Source organism: Tachysurus vachellii, chromosome 10 (assembly GCF_030014155.1).
Source record: "Tachysurus vachellii isolate PV-2020 chromosome 10, HZAU_Pvac_v1, whole genome shotgun sequence".
NCBI classification, from domain to species: Eukaryota; Metazoa; Chordata; class Actinopteri; order Siluriformes; family Bagridae; genus Tachysurus; species Tachysurus vachellii.
The window spans coordinates 13,709,025-13,731,291 of NC_083469.1; the positions used below are offsets into that span (position 1 = coordinate 13,709,025).

At 38.4% G+C, this 22,267-nt stretch overlaps 2 protein-coding genes across 3 annotated transcripts; one reads left to right on the forward strand and one right to left on the reverse strand.

Annotated features, from left to right (window-relative positions):
* Positions 1-5,151: 5,151 nt before the first annotated feature.
* sec23a (Sec23 homolog A, coat complex II component) lies at positions 5,152-19,486 on the reverse strand. 2 transcript variants are annotated; one of them, XM_060879659.1, is made up of 20 exons: positions 19,369-19,486; positions 18,316-18,558; positions 17,680-17,737; positions 17,496-17,582; positions 16,457-16,693; positions 16,114-16,193; positions 15,846-15,990; positions 15,230-15,388; positions 14,963-15,078; positions 14,608-14,731; positions 14,452-14,532; positions 14,215-14,304; positions 10,516-10,622; positions 9,015-9,168; positions 8,813-8,890; positions 8,550-8,711; positions 7,644-7,730; positions 6,645-6,800; positions 6,199-6,264; positions 5,152-5,822 (listed from the first exon to the last, which is right to left on the reverse strand). In XM_060879659.1, the coding sequence occupies exons 2-20, from the start codon at positions 18,534-18,536 to the stop codon at positions 5,733-5,735; spliced, it is 2,298 nt and encodes a 765-aa protein (XP_060735642.1). In that variant the 5' UTR covers positions 18,537-18,558; positions 19,369-19,486; the 3' UTR covers positions 5,152-5,732. The 2 variants fall into 2 exon arrangements, with proteins under 2 accessions (XP_060735642.1, XP_060735640.1); XM_060879657.1 differs by having other exon boundaries at positions 6,187-6,264.
* On the forward strand, positions 11,561-13,935 carry LOC132852438 (adenosine receptor A3). Its single transcript, XM_060879660.1, has 3 exons — positions 11,561-12,325; positions 12,456-12,609; positions 13,023-13,935. Exons 1-3 carry the CDS (start codon positions 11,632-11,634, stop codon positions 13,213-13,215), a joined length of 1,041 nt encoding a protein of 346 aa, XP_060735643.1. The 5' UTR covers positions 11,561-11,631; the 3' UTR covers positions 13,216-13,935.
* Positions 19,487-22,267: the final 2,781 nt, after the last annotated feature.

Sequence of the window (22,267 nt, forward strand, 5' to 3'; positions counted from 1 at the left end):
GTGGTTGCCATAGAAACCATAACTGCACCTAATCACCACTGCAGCTTATTGAATATAAATATAGATAAATATGAGTGAAAATCAATCTTAATGACCATAAGTGACAGTATAATAACAAACATTTTTAAATCCTGCACTGTAATGCTGCCAATTATTAAACACAGATTGTATTTGTGAACACCATGTGAACATTATGTGCATCATCTGTATTCAGCCGCATAGAGTGTCGTTTATTGGCGACTCTTTATTCACTGTAAGGATGGAATGCAGAAACCTAATTTATAGGTACATTTTACCTGCAAGCAATTAACTGACTGAAGTGTATCTGCTGAATGTGGAAATGGCTCAACCTGGAATTACAGATGACCAGATATTATTTGGGTGGTGGATCGTTCCCAGTTACATAGCAACAGATGGGCTGTAATTGTATCTGTAATTGTATAACTACAAAGTGACCTCTGTGACTAGTGCTGATAAAATGGACACAGAGTTAAAATTAGAGCTTATATACCACCCTAACAGATACAATATGTTTTTCTTATATGCAAGGAAAAAGTGTCTTATGACTAAAAGCTCTTAAGTAATCCTCTTAATAAATAATAGTAAGACAGCTTTTTGTCTTTTGCACGTCTTTCTATAGTGTAAATTCCATTCAGTTGCTACTTACATTTACTTACTTTCAACAGTAGTTAAATCAGCGGAATATGTAGGAAAGTGCATTTTCACTAAGTGCATCTGGTGAAGGTAGCATCTGGAGATGTAATGTCATGACAGCTTTCTGCACTGTTCCTGCAGGTTGAAATTATGTGGTACATCCTGCCTCTTCAGAACATGACTCTCATCTTAGTAATTAGGTTTGCTTTTCAGAGCTGTAAGAGCCATACTTTAGTTGGGTGCTGTTCATTATTTCTATGACGCTGGACTGAATACTCAACATAGTGCATCTTAAAATATGTGTGTGTGTGTGTGTGTGTGTGTGTGTGTGTTGGTGTGTTTTGTCTCCATCAGCACTCAAATCTTTACCTGATGTTGCTGTCGCCACAGCAACATACTGCTGGTTTCACTGATTTATTCATTCCTGATGTTCTGCCTATGGCAAAGAAAAAACAAAGATGAGTACCAAAAATAGAAATAGGAAAAAGATGTTCAGATGTTCAGGCTATAGTTCTGAAGCTTTTAATAAACCACAAAGATATCACAATGACCCTGGGAACAAAGGCCAAAATTCTTTTGGCAAAACAAGATAATAGCTGCCATTTGCTGTCTCTCTTACACAATCTTTTATTATCTCTCTTACATTAAACATGCTACTGATATACAAATAGCTCAATCCTGTACTAAAGTTATACAGAGATTCTAAAACATATTATTGATGTCAGATATTTACTTTGTAATCTGTTTCTAGAAACATCTTGACATGTTTTCCAAATTCTTTACACCATTTTATAACAGCTTGATATCATGCTAAGTACCATTACCATTTATTACCATTACCATTTAGTACCATTATTACCATATCATTTAGTACAAGAAAAAAATCCTTTTTAAACACTAACCATGTAACATTGTTGTTCCATCTGCTCTGTTTCTTCTTCTTGCCTGTTGATCTGATGTTCCTGTTAGATTTTGAGTAGCCTGGGTAGACACAAGCTGTCAAGGCTTCTCTGAGATGTTTTTTCATCTTTCCAGGCTCAGTGACGGACGACACCTTATTAGCCTTATGGTGCAGCGTTCATAATGTTTTAGTTTTCTTGGTTTCTAGTGGGTATTTATTTAAGTAGAGTATTAGAACAGAAGATACTATCTCTTAATTGGAATAAGCAATCCTTAAATGAGACTAATACAGTTACAATAATAAGCTACAGTGTTTTATAATATAGCAACCAAATACAACGCAATATAGCAACACCAATGAAGCAGCTTCCTCTAACAATCTAGACTGGAGAGATATTCTAATAAATATTTTCTTAACTTGGATCAGAATTGGATCTTTCAGATAAATGAACCTGCCTTGAAGTTTAATCTTCACCACTGCTTAGGGAAAGCAAGCTAAGCCTGGGGGAACTTTGGGTATGAGATAGATCCAAAAGGTTAGACAGTGGTGGACAGTGATTTATACGTTTGAACAAACTATCAAGAATCAGAGAACAAAGTAAAAAGTTAGCTTTCAATATAGTTTTGAGTATTCTATCTCATATAACACTAGGAGAAATTAAGCTGACTGCAAAACAATTGTTTAAAACATACAGCTGGTTTTAGACCAAAATGATATATTAGTATATAGGGCCTTTGTTTCCTTTCCAGTACAGCATCAGTTCATCTTGGGAATGACAGATACGAGTCCTGCACAGTGGCTAGATGGATTTTGAGGCATTCTTCTTACAGAAGAGTGGCCAGGTCACTATGTGATACTGGTAGAGGAAAAGGTTTCCTGACTTGCTCCTTCAAAGCACCCCAAAGTGGCTCAATAATCTTCAGATCTTGTGACTGTGCAGGCCTTGGGAAATGTTCAATTTTATGTTCTTGAAACCACTCTGACACGGTGGCTTAGTGGTTAGCACGTTCGCCTCACACCTCCAGGGTCAGGGTTCAATTCCCGCCTCCGCCTTGTGTGTGTGGAGTTTGCATGTTCTCCCCGTGCCTCGGGGGTTTCCTCCAGGTACTCTGGTTTCCTCCCCTGGTCCAAAGACATGCATGGTAGGTTGATTGGCATCTCTGGAAAATTGTCCGTAGTGTGTGAGTGCGTGAGTGAATGAGTGTGTGGGTTGGCACTCCGTCCGGGGTGTATCCTGCTTTGATGCCCGATGACAGGCTCGAGGTATCCGAGGTAGTTCGGATAAGCGGTAGAAAATGAGTGAGTGAGTGAGAGAAACCACTTAATCATACCTGATTAAGTAATCAGGTATGATTATGGATGACCATAATCATCCTGATACATGGCACCACCTTCAGGGTACAAAAACTGAATACTCAACATAGTGCATCTTAAAATATGTGTGTGTGTGTAACCTCTGGATATACACAGTGAAATTAGACAAAGTTTCTCCAGGACCATGGTGATACATAAACCAAAGACAGAGCAAAGGACTTAAGTAAGTTAGTCCTAGCCACATAAAGTGCATCTGTGGAATCTGATGTAAACAGTGCAAGACAAAAGACAAAAAGACAAGCAGTGCAGGACAAGAATGGTTCATTAGTCTTGGAGTGACACGCCCATCTAGCACAAGTTGTGGTACTATGGAATGATATTGCAGCCTAAAACAACACTGATCCATCCCCGTGCTTCACTCAGGGCATGCAATAGCCCAGGTGGTAAGATTCTTTGGGGCTTTTCCACACCATGACTCCATGAGGGAAAGACAGTGATAAGACAGTGGGAAAGACAGTGAATGGGATTTGACTTTTTAATCATTTATACTTTACACCTTCAGATACTGTATAAATCATCTACTGTTTTATAAATGATCTAACCCAACAGTGGAAGCAAACCACTCTCAATGATCTCTCAGTGATATTGTTATAAATCTAATAATTCCTAGACTACTTGACAGAAGTACCACTCCACCTCATTAAAAACAGATTTTGTCCCAATGAGTGTGATAACTGAGAAGCCTGTTCACTGATTCTGGTTCACTGGTAATGTTGTTGTAACTGAACAAGGCCTGAATTATGTTTTAGGAATAAAAATATTCTCTGCCAACTGGAAAAAGGCCAGCTTTGTTCAAAAGCACTTACATGATTATAGCTTTTCTTTAATTAATACATCACTATACTTATAACCAAACTAAACATTTGTCCATCCACTATCATATGCAGTCATTGGCTTCATGAAATTCAGCATGTACCTGGTGATCCTCAAGATCTTCTCTAGGTGTACAGTGGAGAGCAGCCTAACCTGCTGCATTGCATGTGGTTTGGTAACTGAACTACCGAGGACAGGAAATCTTTAGCGCGAGTGATCATGACAGCCAAGAGAATCATAGTGACGGATCTCCTGTCACTACAGGACATCTACACCAGGTGAAACTGCAGATGGGGCTAAAAGTGTAATCAGGGACCCCACTCACCCTACCCACTCACTGTTCACACTTTTGATGTCTGGTAAATGGTACAGCTGCATTACAGCCAGAACATCGAGAATCAGGGACAGTCTGTATTCCCAGGCTTTCAGCCTCATTAACAACAGCCACCCACTACCATTTCCACCCACATATTTCCCTCACATGGCATTTATTGCACAATATCTCATGCAAATACCTTTATTCAGAACATTACACCTCTGGTACAAACACATAGATTACAAACACTGTTTTGTATACCACTGTTTTTTCATTCACATTTCTTCTTCCACACGGTCATCCTGCACTATATCTAAACAGTCGTTTAGCACTTCTTATACTTTTATACAGATCTTTTTTTATGGTACTGTTTATTTTCTACAGCACATGTGAAGAGCCTGCAAACTAACAATCTCATTGTGCAAAGAACCTAGCACATAAGACAAAGTCCTTGAACCTTGAATATGACCCACTGTACTACTAATCATACAGAACATTTGGACAAATCTGTTTCACAGAAGATAATAGAAAAATAGTCATTGTTGTAAGTTATTTATATCATTATAAAACATTTTTACTTTCTTATGAAATACACAGATTTAAATTGTCACCTTTTTTCTAAACATTCTTTTGGTGAATGAAAAAAGCCACAATGTTCTAAACCTAGATTGATGCCTAAATTAATTGCACAACACTATATGCTTAGCTATTCAACAGCTTTTTCTTAAACCAAAGTATATATCTTGAGAATCAATGATGTAATGGTGTGTTTAAAAAATATCCAACATGTAGACTCAAGTAGGGTGAGAATCCTGAAATGTTTACAATAAAATAAATGACTGCATTGAAATAACTTACAGAAAATACATTAAATACCAGCTCTGATAAACCCAGGAAAGAAGGAAAATTCAATCTTTTTGGTACAAATATACATGTGAGGATATGACCCTAGGCTCAAAACTAATAGCTATTATACAGTTGAGTATGTGTATAGGGGTACGTGTGTGTGTTTGTGGGGAAAGCAAAGAAGCAAGATTGTTTTGTTCCTGCTGTTTCCACATATAGTTTTTTTTATTAATTTAGACTAAAGAGCAAGTGTGACAGGACAGTTTTATTAGAAATCCAGTAAATAATTGTAGGATATTATGAATAACAAGCATAAATAGCAGAACATCACAAAAAGGCTGTCTCCATACACCACAAGCCAGAGATTTAACAGCCAAAACTTTTAATTTCTGCACTACATGAAATTGAAGACTTGACACAACACACTCTTGTAGAATAAGCTACAGTGACTCTGATTCTCTGTACCTTGGTAGATTTTTGATAAAGAAATGCATCTGCTATAATAATTCCACTGCAGGGGAGTTTATCATTCATAACTGGACAAAGGCCCTGTTATAATTGAGCAGGGTTTCTTTACACCAAGCCTGGAAAGCCGCTTCAATTTACTTTATAGTCTGAACCATTCACGAATCCAAACACAGTGGATTCAACTGATGTGTTAATTACTAAACCAGTTATTTGTTAAATTAGAAGTGTAAGGAGAATTTAATTTGTGCACTGTTTGTGTTTACAACATAAAACACATTAAAAGTCAGATTAAGAAAACTCCCACAGATGTTACTTGGCTGACATAGAAGTGATCGTTGGTGCATGTGTGTGAGAAAGCTCTTAGGCAGCACTGGATACTGCCAGCTTCTTCAGGTGATCCATAAACACCTGCAAGCTCACGTCATCTGTTAGAATGGGCGCACCAGACTCCTGCAAACAGAAAAGTAAGTATTTATTTATGAAGAAGCAAAAAAGGCACTCAAGTAATGAGCAATTAATTAAAACACACAAATTTTTTTTGCATGGTTCAAATATAAAAAGTGCATACACGTGTGTATTAATTACGTAACATTGCCAGTTTAACCTTTATGTAAGCTTTAAATACAGATTAAGAACAATTATTTAATTATTACACTAAAGGCAAAAATGTAAAGAAAAAAAGCAAGCAATGTCACTAAATATTTAAGTTACATGTGTATTCTTATGCACTAGGAACAATATTAAACTTACTACAAATATATTCACCCTACAAGTTGTATGATAGTATACATAACCCTACTTTGGAAAAACTCACATTGTGACTTACCTGGCCCCAGGCATACATGTTGTTATGGGTCTGAGAGGGATTGACTTTAGACAGTAAGAACCGTGCCTGATGGGGGGAAAAAAACTATTATAAAGCAAACAAACAAAAAAGCATTGTGCTGCAGGTTTTGATTCCATGGTCCATGATTTCAATTTGAGCCCTGGAGTACAATAAACAAGGGCAGTACTATAGAACAGTGTAGGACAGTGACTGATCTGTTACATTCTCGACTGATTAAAAGGAACCATTAAGATGATCTTTACAATTACAAACTCACTATAAACTCCTACAGAACTAGTTCTATAGAGCCATCATCAATATTCAGGTCATGCTTGAGCTTTATCGGCATAAGAAAATTGCCTTTTAATTCGTATACGGTTGCATGTATGTTCCTAGTAGTGGGAACCACTTAATTTACAAAAGAGAAGATGACTACACTTCTTTACCTGGCTGCCTCCATGTTCAGTGTCAATGTAACGAGGCATGGGGAAGCGTGTGTGCAAGATCTCCTGAGCATCGTCTACTGGAGCTTGTAAGAGGTGCCGGAAGTTCTCGTACTCGGGCATGTCCTGGTAACCAGCTTTCCTCCACTGAGCCACTGTCTGCATGGAAAAAGAAAACACTGTTATATGTAGTACTTTTAAGTAACACACAATGTAGCTTTGATTATGATCAGAATTTCTTAAGATTTTAGGTTTCTTTAGTAGTTAAAGTAGAAACAGTTAGATTAGCAAATAAATACACTATATTGCCAAAAATCTGTACGGTTCAATATGGACTTGGCCCACCCTTTGCAGCTATAACAGCTTCAACTCTTCCGGTATGGCTTTCCCAAGGTAACTGCAAAACCCAGACTCGTCCATCGGATTACAGACAGAGAAGCATGATTCCTCACTCCAGAGACTAGAGTTCAGTGGCAGTGTGCTGTACACCACTGCATTTGACACTTTGCATTTCACTTGGTAATGCAAGGCTTGGATCCAGCTGCTCAGTCATGGAAACCCATTAAAGAATGAAGCTCTATTTGCACTGTTATGAAGCTATTATCTATTATGAAGCTCTATTTGCACTGTTCTTGAGCTAATCTGAGGTCCACACAAAGTTTAGAGGTCTGTAGCTACCGACTCTGTAGAAAGCTGGCAACTTCTGCACTGACCCCACTGATTTTACGTGGCCTACCACTTTGTGGCTGAGTTTTACACACAAGTAACATGCTTGAATTCACTGAGCTCCTGAGAGCGACCCATTATTTTACAAATGTTTGTAAAAACAGTTTGTTAGGTGCTTAATTTTATACGTGGCCATGGAAGTGATTGGAAAGCCTGAATTTAATGATTTGAAGGGGTGTCCCAAAACTTTTGGCAATATACTGAATCTTGTGTGAATTATCACACATGCTGTAATATATAATACACCATTTACTCAGAATTAAAGATTGTGCTTACCTCTCCATGGTATATGAGGATCTGGAAGAATGTGTCCATCAGGAGGATTCGGTCTGGCAGAATGCTGCTGCTGTCCAACAGCACCGGCTACGAAAGATTTTACCAAAGTATAAATGGTTTTATTTTTATTTCGTATAGTCATGGTACAGATGTAGGCTGCTTTGTGCATGTTCTTTTAATATATGCCAAGTAAGACAATAAAATTTCATTTTTATTTATCTTGACAGCATTATTTTTCAAAACAGTGTTGCCCCATATTGCATCTCCTAACTTCTAGCTATGCACACCACAGCTGGACAGATGCCAAACACACAACGCACCTCAGTATTACTGGCAATGTTTTAAAACCTTGTGCAACACTGTGGATCCCTCAACCTGCCGTGAAAATTATACACTTTGGCAGGAAGAGGAACCAGAGATAGCAATTATTTTCTCTCTCCCTCCCTGTCCCTATCCCGATCTCTCTCTCTCGCTCTTGCGCTCTCTCTCTCTCTCTCTCTCTCTCTCTCTCACACACACACGAACAAAATCTCCAACTAAATTTTTAAAATAGATATAATCACCTATACACAGATACACCAAATGAGTGATAAGAAAATTCACAGAAGATAATACATATTTGGCAATGGAAAACATCCTGCTTGCTAGGATGTGATAAACACTAGGCAATAATCTGTTGGGTCATGGGAATTAAGGTTTATGATCACTATGACAGTGCATATCTGAGGCACTACCTCGTATTAGAATATGTAATGGATTATAGTGGCTACAAAAGAGAAGAGCAAGAAAAGACTAAATCACCAATTTACTCCATCCCTTATTTAGCTACTACATTATGTGTATATTACATTATGTATGAGGCACAATATGTATAAGGCACACAAGAATAAATAACTACATGAATACCTCTGGGGGGCCATTGAAGGAGTAGGCATACAGAATTGGCTGAATCATGATGAGCGACTGAGTGAGATCCTGTCTCATGAAATGATGTCTGTAGTAGGAGCTCTCATCAGGACTGTTGTTGAATACTTGTAGGAATGGAGACCTCCTCAGATGGAACATAAACTGTTAATACAAAAAAGAAATGTCAGAATGAAACGTCAGCAGACCACAAGCCAGACCTGGGCTAGAAATCACAAAGGGAGAGTCAGAGGTTTCATTCTTACCTGAGGATACAAAGAGAAGGTCTCAGAGAAACGAAATGAGGTCGGATCATCTTTGTGGTAATCCCCAAATTTCTGACACTGAAACAAAACAGTAACAGAGGATTTCAAAATAGCTGGGGAAAAATATGGATAAGAGTAAAATCTATTTCTAATTCTTTTGAAGTTTTCTGATTCATGGGCTGTCTAATTTGACTCTTCTCACCAGACGGATAAGTTGCCGATCCAGCCAGCGCAGGACATCTGGTCCCTCTTCTGATTCAGCTCTACAGACAGCCAGGCGGGCCATAAGGATGGCAGAAGCCTCCTGATCAAATGACGCAGAAATGTTCTGAATCTGCGTCTGAGCATCCGCCCAGCTGAGAAAGACAAGGAGAAATCACATCATTGACCTTTGTACACTTATCAATATAAGCCACACTGAGTTACATACAAGGGTCTAAACATTTAATAAGTAAATAAATGTGGATGCTGAGACAGGAAGATCAATGATCACAAGCCCTTTGTCCCAAGATACCTTTCAGAGCTGCAATACCCTACTGCTAAAAGTAAAACTAACAAACTAAGCAACAGTGGCAAAGAATAACCTCGGTTTACTATATCTGTAGCTTAACTGCCTGAAATTAACAAATACTAAGAATGGGGTTGCAAAATTCTGGGAATTTTCAAGGCTGGAAACTTTCCATGGGAATTAACAGAAATGTATGGAAATAAACCGGGAATTTTTTTTTAAAAAAATGCAGAGTTGCCTATAACAATGAACTTAAATGTAGTGGAAAAAAATCTTGCAGCATAATTTTGTTTAAAACAGCAAGATTTAATGCCATTTAAGTTGAATTTGTACCCTGCATTCCTCGGTCACTGCACACTGCTTACTGGAGGGCCATTGAGGCCACACGTACTGCATGTACTTGCATTCTTCCATAACATGCACAGTAACACTTTATTTTAGGGTCATTTAACTAGTTGCTTATTAGCATGAATATTAATAGAATATTGGCTATTTATTCATACTTATTAAGCACATATTAATGACTTATTCTGCATTACCTTATACTACATTCTTAATTGTACCCAATACCTAAACTTAATAACTACCTTAATAACTCTTAATAAGCAGTAAATTAGTAGTGTTACCACATGCACAGATAATTTGATGACCCTCCCTCACAAAGACTCCCCCGTGAATTTAAAAAGAAATCCTTCATATAACACTTAAGGGGTGGAGGGGTGGGGGTTCTAATAAGCTTGAGAAAAAATGTTTTGATTGGGACTTTTTTAGAAGGGCAAGGGATGCTTTCATTTTACAGCAATCATAGGGAAATATGTTTATTACAATTATTAAGTTTATGATGTTTATTACAAGCATAATGTTTATTATGCTTTTGTGTTACTCAATGAAAGAATCAATTAAAGTTCTACTTACAATTAAATCAGTCAAGACCTCATTTTTTAAATTTGTATTACCTTGCATGCATGTCTGCTTATGACCAAAAAAAATGTTTATTTATGTTTGTATATGATATAGTTTATATGCATTTCAATATATTTCCAAATAATTCCTGTAAATTTCCATAAATTCTGTTAAAGTTTCCAATTTGGAATATTTCCAAAATTCCCCAGATTAAGTTCTTGTGGAAAGTTTCCGGAAATTTACCGGAAACTTTCCGCCCCTTTGCAACCACAACTAAGAAAAAGGAACTAACTTCCTGGCGACAGTGGTGACTCTGATGCGTCTCTGCCCACTGGAGTGCTGGTATTGCGTCATGTACTGTATGGCACCTCGACCTCCCTGGGGGATTGGAGCATTGTGCTGCAAAACAAGATAAAAACACTTTTTCAAACAACCCATTCAACAACATGACCTTGTTACCAGGTGTGATCTACAGTATAGCCTATTCATACATACAAAACAATCAGGTCATGTTATACTGCAAATTGACTACATTACATTAGTAGTCAATACGCTAAATATCATATAACTGGTTTAAATAAATCACTCCATGGTGACCCCACAACAAAGGACGGATGTAAATATAAAAAGGCACATGGCAACTTCTTTTTGATCACTGACTCACTTATCCCTTCACTGCTATTAGCATGACACTCAACATAGAAAAACAAATCAGTGGCAGTAATCTGGAGGCCTACTCTCAGCAATGCTAGAAGCAAAGTTTAGATTAAATACATGGCAAACTCCCAATGTCTCGATTACTCCACTGTACTGGTACCGCAACACTGCCAATGTTTTAGTGTGCTGTTGATGATTAGCCAACAAACAGAAATTACATCTTAAACCGCTTTAGAGTCATGATTATTGCCAATTACCTTAACAACACTTGTGTGCAGGAAGGCTCATAAACTTGCCAGTCAGTAGATACAGCAGAAAGAGGATATTAAATCTGGAGCTTCTTGTTTACAGAACAACCTAACTCCAATCACTTGTAACAGCCTGTGTCCACTGAAGCAGTCTTCTTTAAATGTTGAAAACTTGGTGTTGTTCACATAATTTTGCCAGGTAAAGTGGGTTTGTTTGCAGTGATCGAGACAACAGGTAGAGAAGGAAGGCTAAGCTGACACTCCCCAGAGATTAGCATGCTGAGAACATTAATGACTGCATTGGATCATCCAATCATGAGGCACAGCATGAAGTCCACACCTGCATAAAAGCCAGAATCACTCTCTGGAGCTTTGACGCTGTATGGGATAATTTGATTGTTTGGAGATGTTGAAGACAATGGCTGGGATTCACTGCTGTGCATCTGAGCTTTTCAGACATCTATGTGAATTCAACAAGAGGGAGTCACTTCTATTTTAGCAGAATGCAGTGGATAGAGGTGGCATATGCAGGACTGATGATTTGTTCCAGTTTGTGCTCAGTGTGTGGGAACACCGTACTACTGCTCCTGCTGCTGTCTGACAGGAACCTGCAGACTGAGACATGGACCCTGACGCTCAGTTTCAGCCTGAGTGATCTGGCACTTGGCCTCTCCACCATCCCGTTCGGAGCCCATAACAGCCTGTTCCAGCCACAGGGATATGCCAGCTCAAGTGCTCTGTGCCAAGGCAGTGCTTTTCTTTTCCTGCTGCTCCAGTTGGCATCAGTCCACTCACTTACCTGGGCTACCATTGACAAGTTCACAGAGATCTGCTTTCCTCTTAAATATCCACGAATCTTCAATGCCCGGAGAACCAGAGTGATCCTCACCATCATTTGGATTTATTCACTCTTGAACGCCTCTCTGCCATTGCTGGGCTTTGGAAATTACAGCTACAGCAGCAGCAGGTTTCTCTGTGCTCCCAGCTTTGAGCCTGCCAACACTGGCTTTAATATGTTCTTCATAGTAGTGGGAATCATCCTGCCCATTCTAGCAATGTGCTGCATGTACGGCTACATTGTGTACATAGCCAGGAATCAAGTACGACGAGGGACATTTGTTTGCAACGAACACCATTGTTTTTATGTTCCTGCCAATAATTATTTCAAGAGCTCCATTGTCATGGTGACAACCACAGGTAAGTTGCACAAGAGCCAAGACACGATTAAGGGAAAATGATTACTTATTGGTGGAGATTGATCATTGCCTCAATGGTAATAAACAACCTTAATGATTAACTGAGTCACATGATCTGTGTATATCAATAGTGTGTCTGCTCATTTGCTGGCTGCCGTACATCACCATCTGCTTCCATGAGACTCTGACAGGAAGCGAGAGCCCTCAACCCGCCTCTGCTATAGCCACCTGGCTCATGCTCTTCACCTCCACGCTCAACCCGTGGACCAGCTCTATGTCCCAGACGTAAGCAATAGAATCACTTAAACCTGATCTGGTAACAGATCATTTAATTTTGTCTGTAATATAACAGTGTGGGTGGGTTAATGAAGACTTCAGTGGGGTGAAGGCCATGTTTTTGCTTTTCAGTGGCTTTTCTAGAATGTCTCATTTATGCTAGGTTCATATGTGATAATGTAGGTTATCACTTTGCTTGACAAGTTCAATCATGTCTGGTCGTGCTACTGCCTTGCTATGAACTGTGTGAAATTAGCTAGAAAATAAACTTAACCAGGGGTCACTGAACCATTACTGTGCACAGGCTTAGTCAATTATAGCCAAATATAAAAAAAGTTACACAAAGACGCTGCTTAACATTCTTTAATGACAGACGTCTGAATAAATATGTGGGTGGTTAATCGTGACTTTGTTCCTTTTAGGAGGTACAAAGTCGCTCTGCGCAGGAGTGTAAACAGAATACGCCGGCGTGGACAGAAGAACTCCATCTCCAGAAGTACAGAAATGTACAGAGAGAGCAGAGAGAGTCACAACTGTCCCTCCTCAGTGTCCAGTGCACCTCAAGTACTACAAAAAGCACACACTGACCATGCAAATGAGCCCAAAGGGAGCTGAGCATGCTTTTCTTACCTCTGGCTGCTGTATGAATGCAAGACCATACAAACAATGTGCTGCAGAAAATAAATAAATTAACACCTTTTCATGGGAAGCACAGAAACTAACTGGGCTTTTGAGATGTCAAGCACAAACATGCAGATTTAATTGCCTGAGCTATAATATGAACAGTAACTTCTGAAAATTGTACCAAGAGAAATGTGCTTCTCCAAAACAAACATGAAGCTTTTGATTTGACTATATTTATTATAATTTATTTAAAATTGTATTTTAATTTAAGGTGTTGTGTGTTCAAATGAATTGAAAGAGCTTTTGATTTGACTGTTCAAAATGACTTTTTTAATTTGTATATAAAATCTACAGATAGATAGATAGATAGATAGATAGATAGATAGAGAGAGAGAGAGAGAGAGAGAGAGAGAGAGAGAGAGAGAGAGAGAGAGAGAGAGAGAGAGAGAGGGGTGGGGGGCTGTATATATAAAAGTATAAATATATTTTGAGCAAGAATTAATGCTAACTGGAAGCTCGAAAGATAGAAAGATGTACCACCTGAATGAAATGATGTAATGACTGTATGTGGATTGGCACATTATCATCAAACCTAAACAGTTTTATACGATTTTCAAAGAATTACTATGGTGCCACACTGTACTGAAATACAAAAGGAAGACTTTTTTGGTTTTGTGGTCATAAAAAGTAGACTCTGGGATGCATGATTTTGTAGACTTACTATATTGCAAAACAATAAATATGAATATCAAATGAGTCAATTTCAAAGTGAATCTCGAGCAAATATTGTTCCTTGATCAGATCTGCCCTCTTGTGGACGAACCCAACACATGTAATGACAAATTACCACGCTGTCTTCAAATTTCTCATAGCATCTCATTTTACACATGTACTCGGAGGCATCTAATTACAGATGTAGTTCTGACTCCAACTTATCATGAGTACGCTGTCATTTCTTAATGTCAACTTGAAGGAAAATAAGAATGTTACCTGATTGACAACTTCAAAGTAAACTGCCAGCGTTGTGTTGGGGTCCAAACCACAGATCTTCCACTGACAGGTACCACCTGTTCCTATTTCCTGAAATAAGTGACCAGAGGTCAGAAATGATTTCACACACACACAAAAAATATCATTATTTATATATATTGTGTGTATACATAATAAACACACACACACACACACACACACACACACACACACACACGAGACTAAATTCCAACTCACATTTTCTGACACACAAGGTCCCTTGGCGTTCAGAGAGACACATGGTCCAATTGCTCCGGATATCTTAATTTCTCTTGATGTCTGGAATACGAATGTTTGTTAGGCACGCTGATGATGTCTATAAGATATGGAAAAAATTTTTAAATGATTAACTACCTTAATTTCTAGAGATCCTGCAAAGGCCATTTTAAAAGATCCTTGCACATCCTTATTGAAAACCCTCTGGAAGGTTTGCTTGAACAGTGAGGTGTTGAAGGAGTCTGCCATCACCATATAACCCCTGCATCAAAAGAATGATTCATACATTTTCATAAAACACACATAACACCATGAAGCACTTCATGACCAAGTAGATTTTAGGGATTAAATTCACATCATGACCATTTGTAATATAGGTAACTGTGACAAATTTCATTTGGAAAATTTAAAACCTCTGTAAAATTTCACCAAATTACTGCACGTTATAACAGACATTCAGTCCAATCATAAAAGTTATATGCTGTACTCTCACCCTGTGTAGTTAGTGCAACATTTCATCTCTGCCAATCCTGTCTGGTCCAGGGCACAGGCATAAATGTCAATGATGTGACCATTGGCTGATGCTCGGTTTGCCAAGGCTTCATAGTGCTACATGGATATAACGGCATGTTAAGCTCTCATTTCCGTGTCATCCACAGGAGAGTCAGAATTTTGTCTACACCAACAAGGCTAATATCTTTCAAATGACAACAAAGCTACAGCTCTTTGTCGTTCCCAAATGCTGATAAAGGTAACTCACTTTTGTGGCTTTTTTCATGAATTTTGCATTGTCCTTCTCTATGTCATGCCAGGAGCGAATTGGTGTCTTCAGCTCATCTCCAACCACCATGCCTGGGCCCTGGGTGGCTGGGCCACCAATAAAGGTCATTATTCGAGCCCCTGTATTGGGGAAGGTGCACTATAACAAGATAAAAGTTAACAAAAAAAAAAGTAGTCATACATACAGATGTCAAAAACAGTTAATTATAATGAATAATTTGACATTTAAATATTTAACATTAATCATGGTCAATTTCAAACACATGCCTCTAAACTCCAAGGATTGTTCAAGATTCTGGTGTTTGAAAATATTTCAAGGTGTTGTCTCATGGCTGACCCTGCACTCTGACCCCAGTTAAAAAAATATTACCACTATACTACAATGTATGTGTGACAAATTAAAGCTTATCTATAATCGAATGTAAGCTTTTCAACACATCAGCTGGTTCTGTCAGTTTATATACATACTGTACACACACACACGATAATGTATATTGTGACAATATATTACAATACAGCCATCACCCTATTATTATACCCTAGATGATGTGAATAGCACAAACAGCCACAATTACATGCTACAGAATGACACTTACCTCTAACAGTCCAACAGCAATAGATAGCGCTACTCCTAATGATCTGAGGGGCCGTTTACCCTGGGTGACAGGCCAGGGGTCTTTCTGCAGCTCTCCCAGAAGATCAGTCAAGTTCATGTCAATATTCTGCACTGGCTGTAAGAATCTGAGCAAAACAGCTATATGTAATTTTACACCATACATCTACACAACCCCAAAATGATTCCTTGATTTATGTGACACTTAGATAAAATAATGAATATTTTCCACCCCATCACAAATTTGATACCTGTTAGAAGTTGGAGCCTGAGGTTGTTGAGGTCCACGGCCAGCTTGAGATGCAGTTTGTTTGCTCAGACCAAGCATCTCCTGCACACAATATGATTCAGAAAACCATTCCACCAGAGATCTCTAAACCCTAAATCTAAAACTGATGACCTGTATTGTTGATTAAATAATATTCCAGAGTTTCTATTCTCCAGTCCAGGTATTCTGAAACTGGTATTCAGTGATAGAGTTAGTGGTTTAGATGAATTAAGATACAATAAATACTCTATAAGTAAGAATAAATTGAGATACATTTCTAAAACTAATATTAAAAAAACTAATATAAAAATAGTAGAAGCATTTACCTGTAGCTGTTTGGCACTGAGGTCTTTGGTTCCTCTGAAAACATAGCTTTTGGAGATGCCCTCACAGCCCAGCTCATGCACCTGCACCATCCGTCCGAATGTGATGAGACCCACTAAGGCTGTGGGGGGCAGCAGACTCAGAGACATCTGTAGAGATTCCTTCAGAGCCTGCAAGTCCTCATCTTCCATACACGTGTCAACCACATACAGAAAGTTCAGGGGCATCTGAGGACCTCTCTATGAATACAAGATTGGGAAATGTGGCTAAATTCTATTTAAAGGCTTTCAGAATTTATGCCTTACATCTTTTCTTGTACACCTAAATCATATTCTGTGTGAAATGGCTGTTAAACCCAAAGTTAAGGATCTAATTCATTGATATGAAACAGTATGAAAATATTTTCACAAACAATTTCCTATTTTGAGGGTTGGCATCATGCGATGTCAGGGACGTCAACCTATTCAGGGAGCTAAGCTTATTTAACTCACATGCTGTCAAAACAACATTGTGTTTGTCTAAAATACAAGAGACAATCATACAGTAGTAAAAGAATGTTAGTAGTGAAAGTCTAAAATGTATGCCAATAAAAGGGCTGTCAGCTCTGCCATGTGGTAAGGTGTGGCTCGCCAGTGACGCAAATAACGTTTGTACAAAGTAGCATGACAATAGGAGTAAAGCCTCCTAATGTTGCTATTTAAAAAGCAAATGACCCCAGTAGACACGTCAGTCTGAAAATAATTTAGAAAAGGCAGCGCACAGGAGTCGTCACCACTAGCCTTGTGATATGCATGGTATGTTAGAAATTTATTGACATCCAAAATATAAACAAAGTTGCCAGGCACTGTTTACTTAAGAGACATTTTTTCGTACGCAATTCATCCACAATGAAATTAACTGTCCATGATTACAAAATCATGATCATGAATAGTTAAATCTAGCAAAAGATAGTAGTTCTATCAGACACCCCAACCTGGTTAAACACATGCCTGCTTTTAAATGAATAAATGCATTAGTTATGTGTCAAGAAGACAAATTTACCTGGACTACATATTCAATGGTGGAGAACTGCGGAAGCAATTCAGCTGGTTGGTTCACCTCTGATATTCCAGCATAGGTTGGCGGAAACTAGAAAGCATTTACATTAAAAATGTCAAGTTGATCAACAGCTGCCTCCCAAATTTAAACCAACTATTCAATAACTGCTCATTATCAAAGCCCTTACCTGGTTTCTTTGATAACAGAAATTGCAGGCCCACAGTTTTGCTCTGTAATCCACTTGGCTAAGTGAGAGAGAAGACATTTTTAAAAAAATGAATTATTGTATTTGAATAATACAATATTATATATTGTTTACAATATACATTGTTATAATATACATTGTTATATATATATATATATATATATATATAAATATAAAAAATAAAGCAATAACAATGTATATTAGAAATGTATTCCTCTTGCTAAACTTTTTTTTTAGGGTTGAACATTAGCATCTTGCCTTCCAATGAACTATATTATATGATCAATGCTGATATTCATTGTTTTTTGGTTAGAAAAAGCAAAACTGCAGCTTTTATTATTACTATTTGTCTTACAATGTATTATGTACCACAAGACTGCCTGTATAATTATAGCATTTTTAACACAGACAATGCAGTGTCATATGAGAGTTTATGTTACTCTGTGTCTCTGGTATGTGATGATACATGATACATGGTACAGGGTGAATCCGTGGCACTTTTATTTGTCCATATCAGGAAACCTTATGAATGTTTAAAGGCAACCAGTATCTGGTGAACAGGTTTCAACGTGACATAGTAGTTCATTAAGTAGTTATTGAGGACAACTTCTAACTCACCATAGCGGATTGAGTACAGCTCGGCAGGTGGCACGGCTACATAACACCGGCTCATATTGTATAGGTGGGAGATCCGGACGCTCTTTCAGTGGGGTAAAGAGAGAGGCCACAGGTACTACCATGCGCGTGGCCTCTAGTCTACTGGAGGGCCAAACGTTCCAGCTGAAACGTACACCATCTCGGTCTTCGTTCTGCTGAATGAACTCAGGAAAAGTTGTCATTGCACCCTATGGGATCTGTGTGCTGTGAAGAAAGTGTACATAAAAATAAATAGAGCTGTAAACAGTACTGATAACACTAAAGCTAGAAATATATACACACACACACACACACACACACACATATACGTATATATAAACACATAGATGACAGCATAACAGCAGCTATTCACATATGTGAAGCCTAATCTAATGTGTGATGAAGGTGTGCTGAAAAACAGAGCGCTTATCTACACTGCCACATAACATGAACTGGACTTCCGGTTACTTTCAGAACTTTCAACTCTGAGGCAACATCATGTTAGATATTTAAACCTCCAAAAGATGATTTTCACAGTTATAATCACGTTATAATCCACAAAACCAACAGACTTTCAGAAATCAGTCAGTACTATCAGACAAATCGATCGTTGTAAATATTAACAGACTGAATCTGAGGATCCTAGTTGTAGTTTAAATCCGGGTCATTCATTAGAAACCCCAACGCTGCTAACTTGCTGCTAACTTGCTACGTTATCGACGTTAACATCGATACACAGCTAAACACAATATAAAACATCTCATTTAGAAAGCAGCCCGACATCAAGTTGATATTTAATAATAAAGGAAAAAGAATATAGATGTACTGAGTAACAAAAACGCCGTCAAATATGTTGCCACATCAGTAGGAGCTTCGGCTAACGAGACAGAACCGGATTATGTGAAACAGAACCGATAAATAACTACAGAGTACTTTTACTAATAACAACATGTATCATTAGGGACTAAATTAGACTTAGTCAACGTCCATGGACTACACTGAAGCGATGTTTATTATATTAAGTAGTGAACTTACCTAGAAGCGGTTTGTCTGAGGCGCTCGGCTCGGCCGGACTGTACTAACGCGCTGACGTATCAAACATGGCTGAAGGGGCGCTGCCACGTCATTAGAGAACTGCAGAGGAGGAGCTACAGCTGCCTGCCTCACGAGCATCACGTGTTAACCCCTTCATTCCCCAGCGCCATTACAACGCTTATCAGAATCAGAATCAAAATCAGATTTATTGGCCAAGTGTGTTCACACACACAAGGAATTTAGTTCCAGCAGTTTGTGACTCTCAAAGGTACAGACATAAATAACACAATACTATACAAGAAAACAATGCAGACGATGAGATACAATATAGACAGAATGAGTATAAAATATGGATATAGAATGAATAAAATATATAAAATATGGATATGGAATATGATCAGTAAGGTACATAAAGTGTGGGAGGGCAAATAACAATATTGTGCAATATGATTTTTGTGCAATATATAGCAGCAGTAGTGTGTGTAATATATACAGATGATTTAATGTAGTACTTATGATATGAAGCAGTGAATATAATTATGGTGAGTTGTTGATCAGGATGATTATCTAATAGACTCTAGACTCTGCTATGCTAAAGAGGAGATGCCAACTCCATGTGGTCTTTGGGGACAACAGTCTCCTCATTAATACATTTGTCAGACTGTATATTTATAATCACATCCTGATGAGGATGAGGTGGATGAGGATGAGGAGGATGAGGATGTCACCCAAAAAAAAGGAGGTTCCCCTTTGAGTCTGGTTCCTCTCAAGGTTTCTTCCTTTACCATTTAAGGGAGTTTTTTTTTCTCCCCACAGTCACCCGAGTCACCTCAGACTTGCTCATTGGGGATAAACACAAACACATTTAAATATATCTAATATTGATCTTGAATTTTGTATTATATTAATCTTTGTATTAATCTTTATAGGGGGGCACGGTGGCTTAGTGGTTACCACGTTTGCCTCACACCTCCAGGGTTGGGGGTTCAATTCCCTTCTCCGCCTTGTGTGTGTGGAGTTTGCATGTTCTCCCCGTGCCTCGGGGGTTTCCTCCGGGTACTCCGGTTTCCTCCCCCGGTCCAAAGACATTCATGGTAGGTTGATTGGCATCTCTGGAAAATTGTCCGTAGTGTGTGATTGCGTGAGTGAATGAGAGTGTGTGTGTTTGTGCCCCCAGCGATGGGTTGGCACTCCGTCCATGGTGTATCCTGCCTTGATGCCCAATGATGCCTGAGATAGGCACAGGCTCCCCGTGACCCGAGAATACTTCGGATAAGCGGTAGAAAATGAACGAATGAATTATTCTTTAATAACCTTTTGTTCTATGTTTATGTTCTGTAAAGCTGCTTTGAGACATTGTCAATCGTAAAAAGTGCTATACAAATAAACACCCAGAACTGGACACCAATCTTAAGAGGTGCACCATGTACACATATACTTTGAATAACTTTGTCTGGATGCAATGGCATGCCAAGGGGTGGGATATATTAGGCAGCAAGCGAACAGTCAGTTCTTGAAGAAAAGCTACTATAGCACAAATCTGGCTGTGATAGAAAGGCATCATGGAAGCATTATTTCTAATAAGAAAGGATAAGGGTGTGTATAAAAGATACTAACTTACAGTAACGTCTTTCTAGAGAATTTTTCTAAATGTCCATTACATTGTCCAGACAGCAAGTCTTTATATCAACTCTCTACAATGACTGCACTTCAAGTGACCAAACTGTTAAACTCCTGAAATTTGCAGAAGATACTACACTCATCGGTCTCATCCAAGATGGCGAGGAGTCTGTATACCGGCAGGAGGTGGAGCGGCTGGTGTTATGGTGCAGTCAGAGCAGTCTAGAGATAAACACCCTCAATACTGTGGAGTTGATAGTGGACTTTAGGAAAGACCCCTCAACACTACTCCCCCTCACAATATCCAACAGCCCGGTGTCATCTGTGGAGGCCTTCAAGTTTCTGGGCACTACCATTTTCCAAGACCTGAAATGGGAGTGCAACATAAACTCCATCATCAAAAAGGCCCAGCAGAGGATGTTCTTTCTACGTCAATTAAGGAAGTATGGTCTGCCACAGGAGCTGTTGATGCTGTTCTACACTGCAGTCATTGAATCTGTCCTGTGCATATCCATCACCATCTGGTTTGGTGCAGCAATAAAACAGGACAGAAACAGACTGCAAAGCACAGTAAAAACAACAGAAAAAATAATTGGTTCCCCTCTGCCCACTCCCCAGGACTTGTACGACACAAGAACCAGAAACCGGACAGGAAAAATCACCACTGACCCTTCACACCCTGGACACCACCTCTTTCAGCTCCTCCCTTCTGGTAGGCGCTACAGAACTTTGCTTACTAAAACTGCCAGACACAGGAACATTTTCTTTCCCCAGGCAGTCACCCTGATCAACAACTCACCATAATTATATTCACTGCTTCATATCTAGAAGTACTGCAACATCAGGACTGTCAGTCATCAAATCATGTGTGTGTGTGTGTATATGTACATATAATTTTTTATATATATATATATATATATATATATATATATATATATATATATATATATATAAATAAAAAACACACACTACTGCTGCTATATATTGTACAAAAAGCATAATATTGCACAATATTGTTATTTGCACTCCCACATTTTATGTACATAACTGATCAGTCATGTTCTATATTCATATTTAATACTCATTTTGTCTATATTGTATCTCATCGTCTGCATTGTCTTGTATAGTTTGTATAGTATAGTGTTATGTCTGTACTTTTGAGAGTCACAAACAAAAGCTGGAACCAAATTCCTTGTGTGTATCAATCAGCACACTTGGCCAATAAACCTGATTCTGATCAAATTGAGATGCATAAAAAGGACAAAAAAATTATAATCTA

Excerpts from the sequence above, each read along its gene's own strand:
- sec23a (XM_060879657.1), bottom strand. The coding sequence starts at position 18,536 with ATGACAACTTTTCCTGAGTTCATTCAGCAGAACGAAGACCGAGATGGT. Across the intron at positions 14,533-14,607 it reads CAGGATCTCTAGAAATTAAG|ACATCAAGAGAAATTAAGAT; the intron begins GTAGTTAATCAT and ends TTCGTATTCCAG. Across the intron at positions 8,712-8,812 it reads CCTTCTCTTTGTATCCTCAG|TTTATGTTCCATCTGAGGAG; the intron begins GTAAGAATGAAA and ends TTGTATTAACAG.
- LOC132852438 (XM_060879660.1), top strand. The coding sequence starts at position 11,632 with ATGCAGTGGATAGAGGTGGCATATGCAGGACTGATGATTTGTTCCAGT. Across the intron at positions 12,326-12,455 it reads TGTCATGGTGACAACCACAG|TGTGTCTGCTCATTTGCTGG; the intron begins GTAAGTTGCACA and ends GTATATCAATAG. Across the intron at positions 12,610-13,022 it reads ACCAGCTCTATGTCCCAGAC|GAGGTACAAAGTCGCTCTGC; the intron begins GTAAGCAATAGA and ends TGTTCCTTTTAG.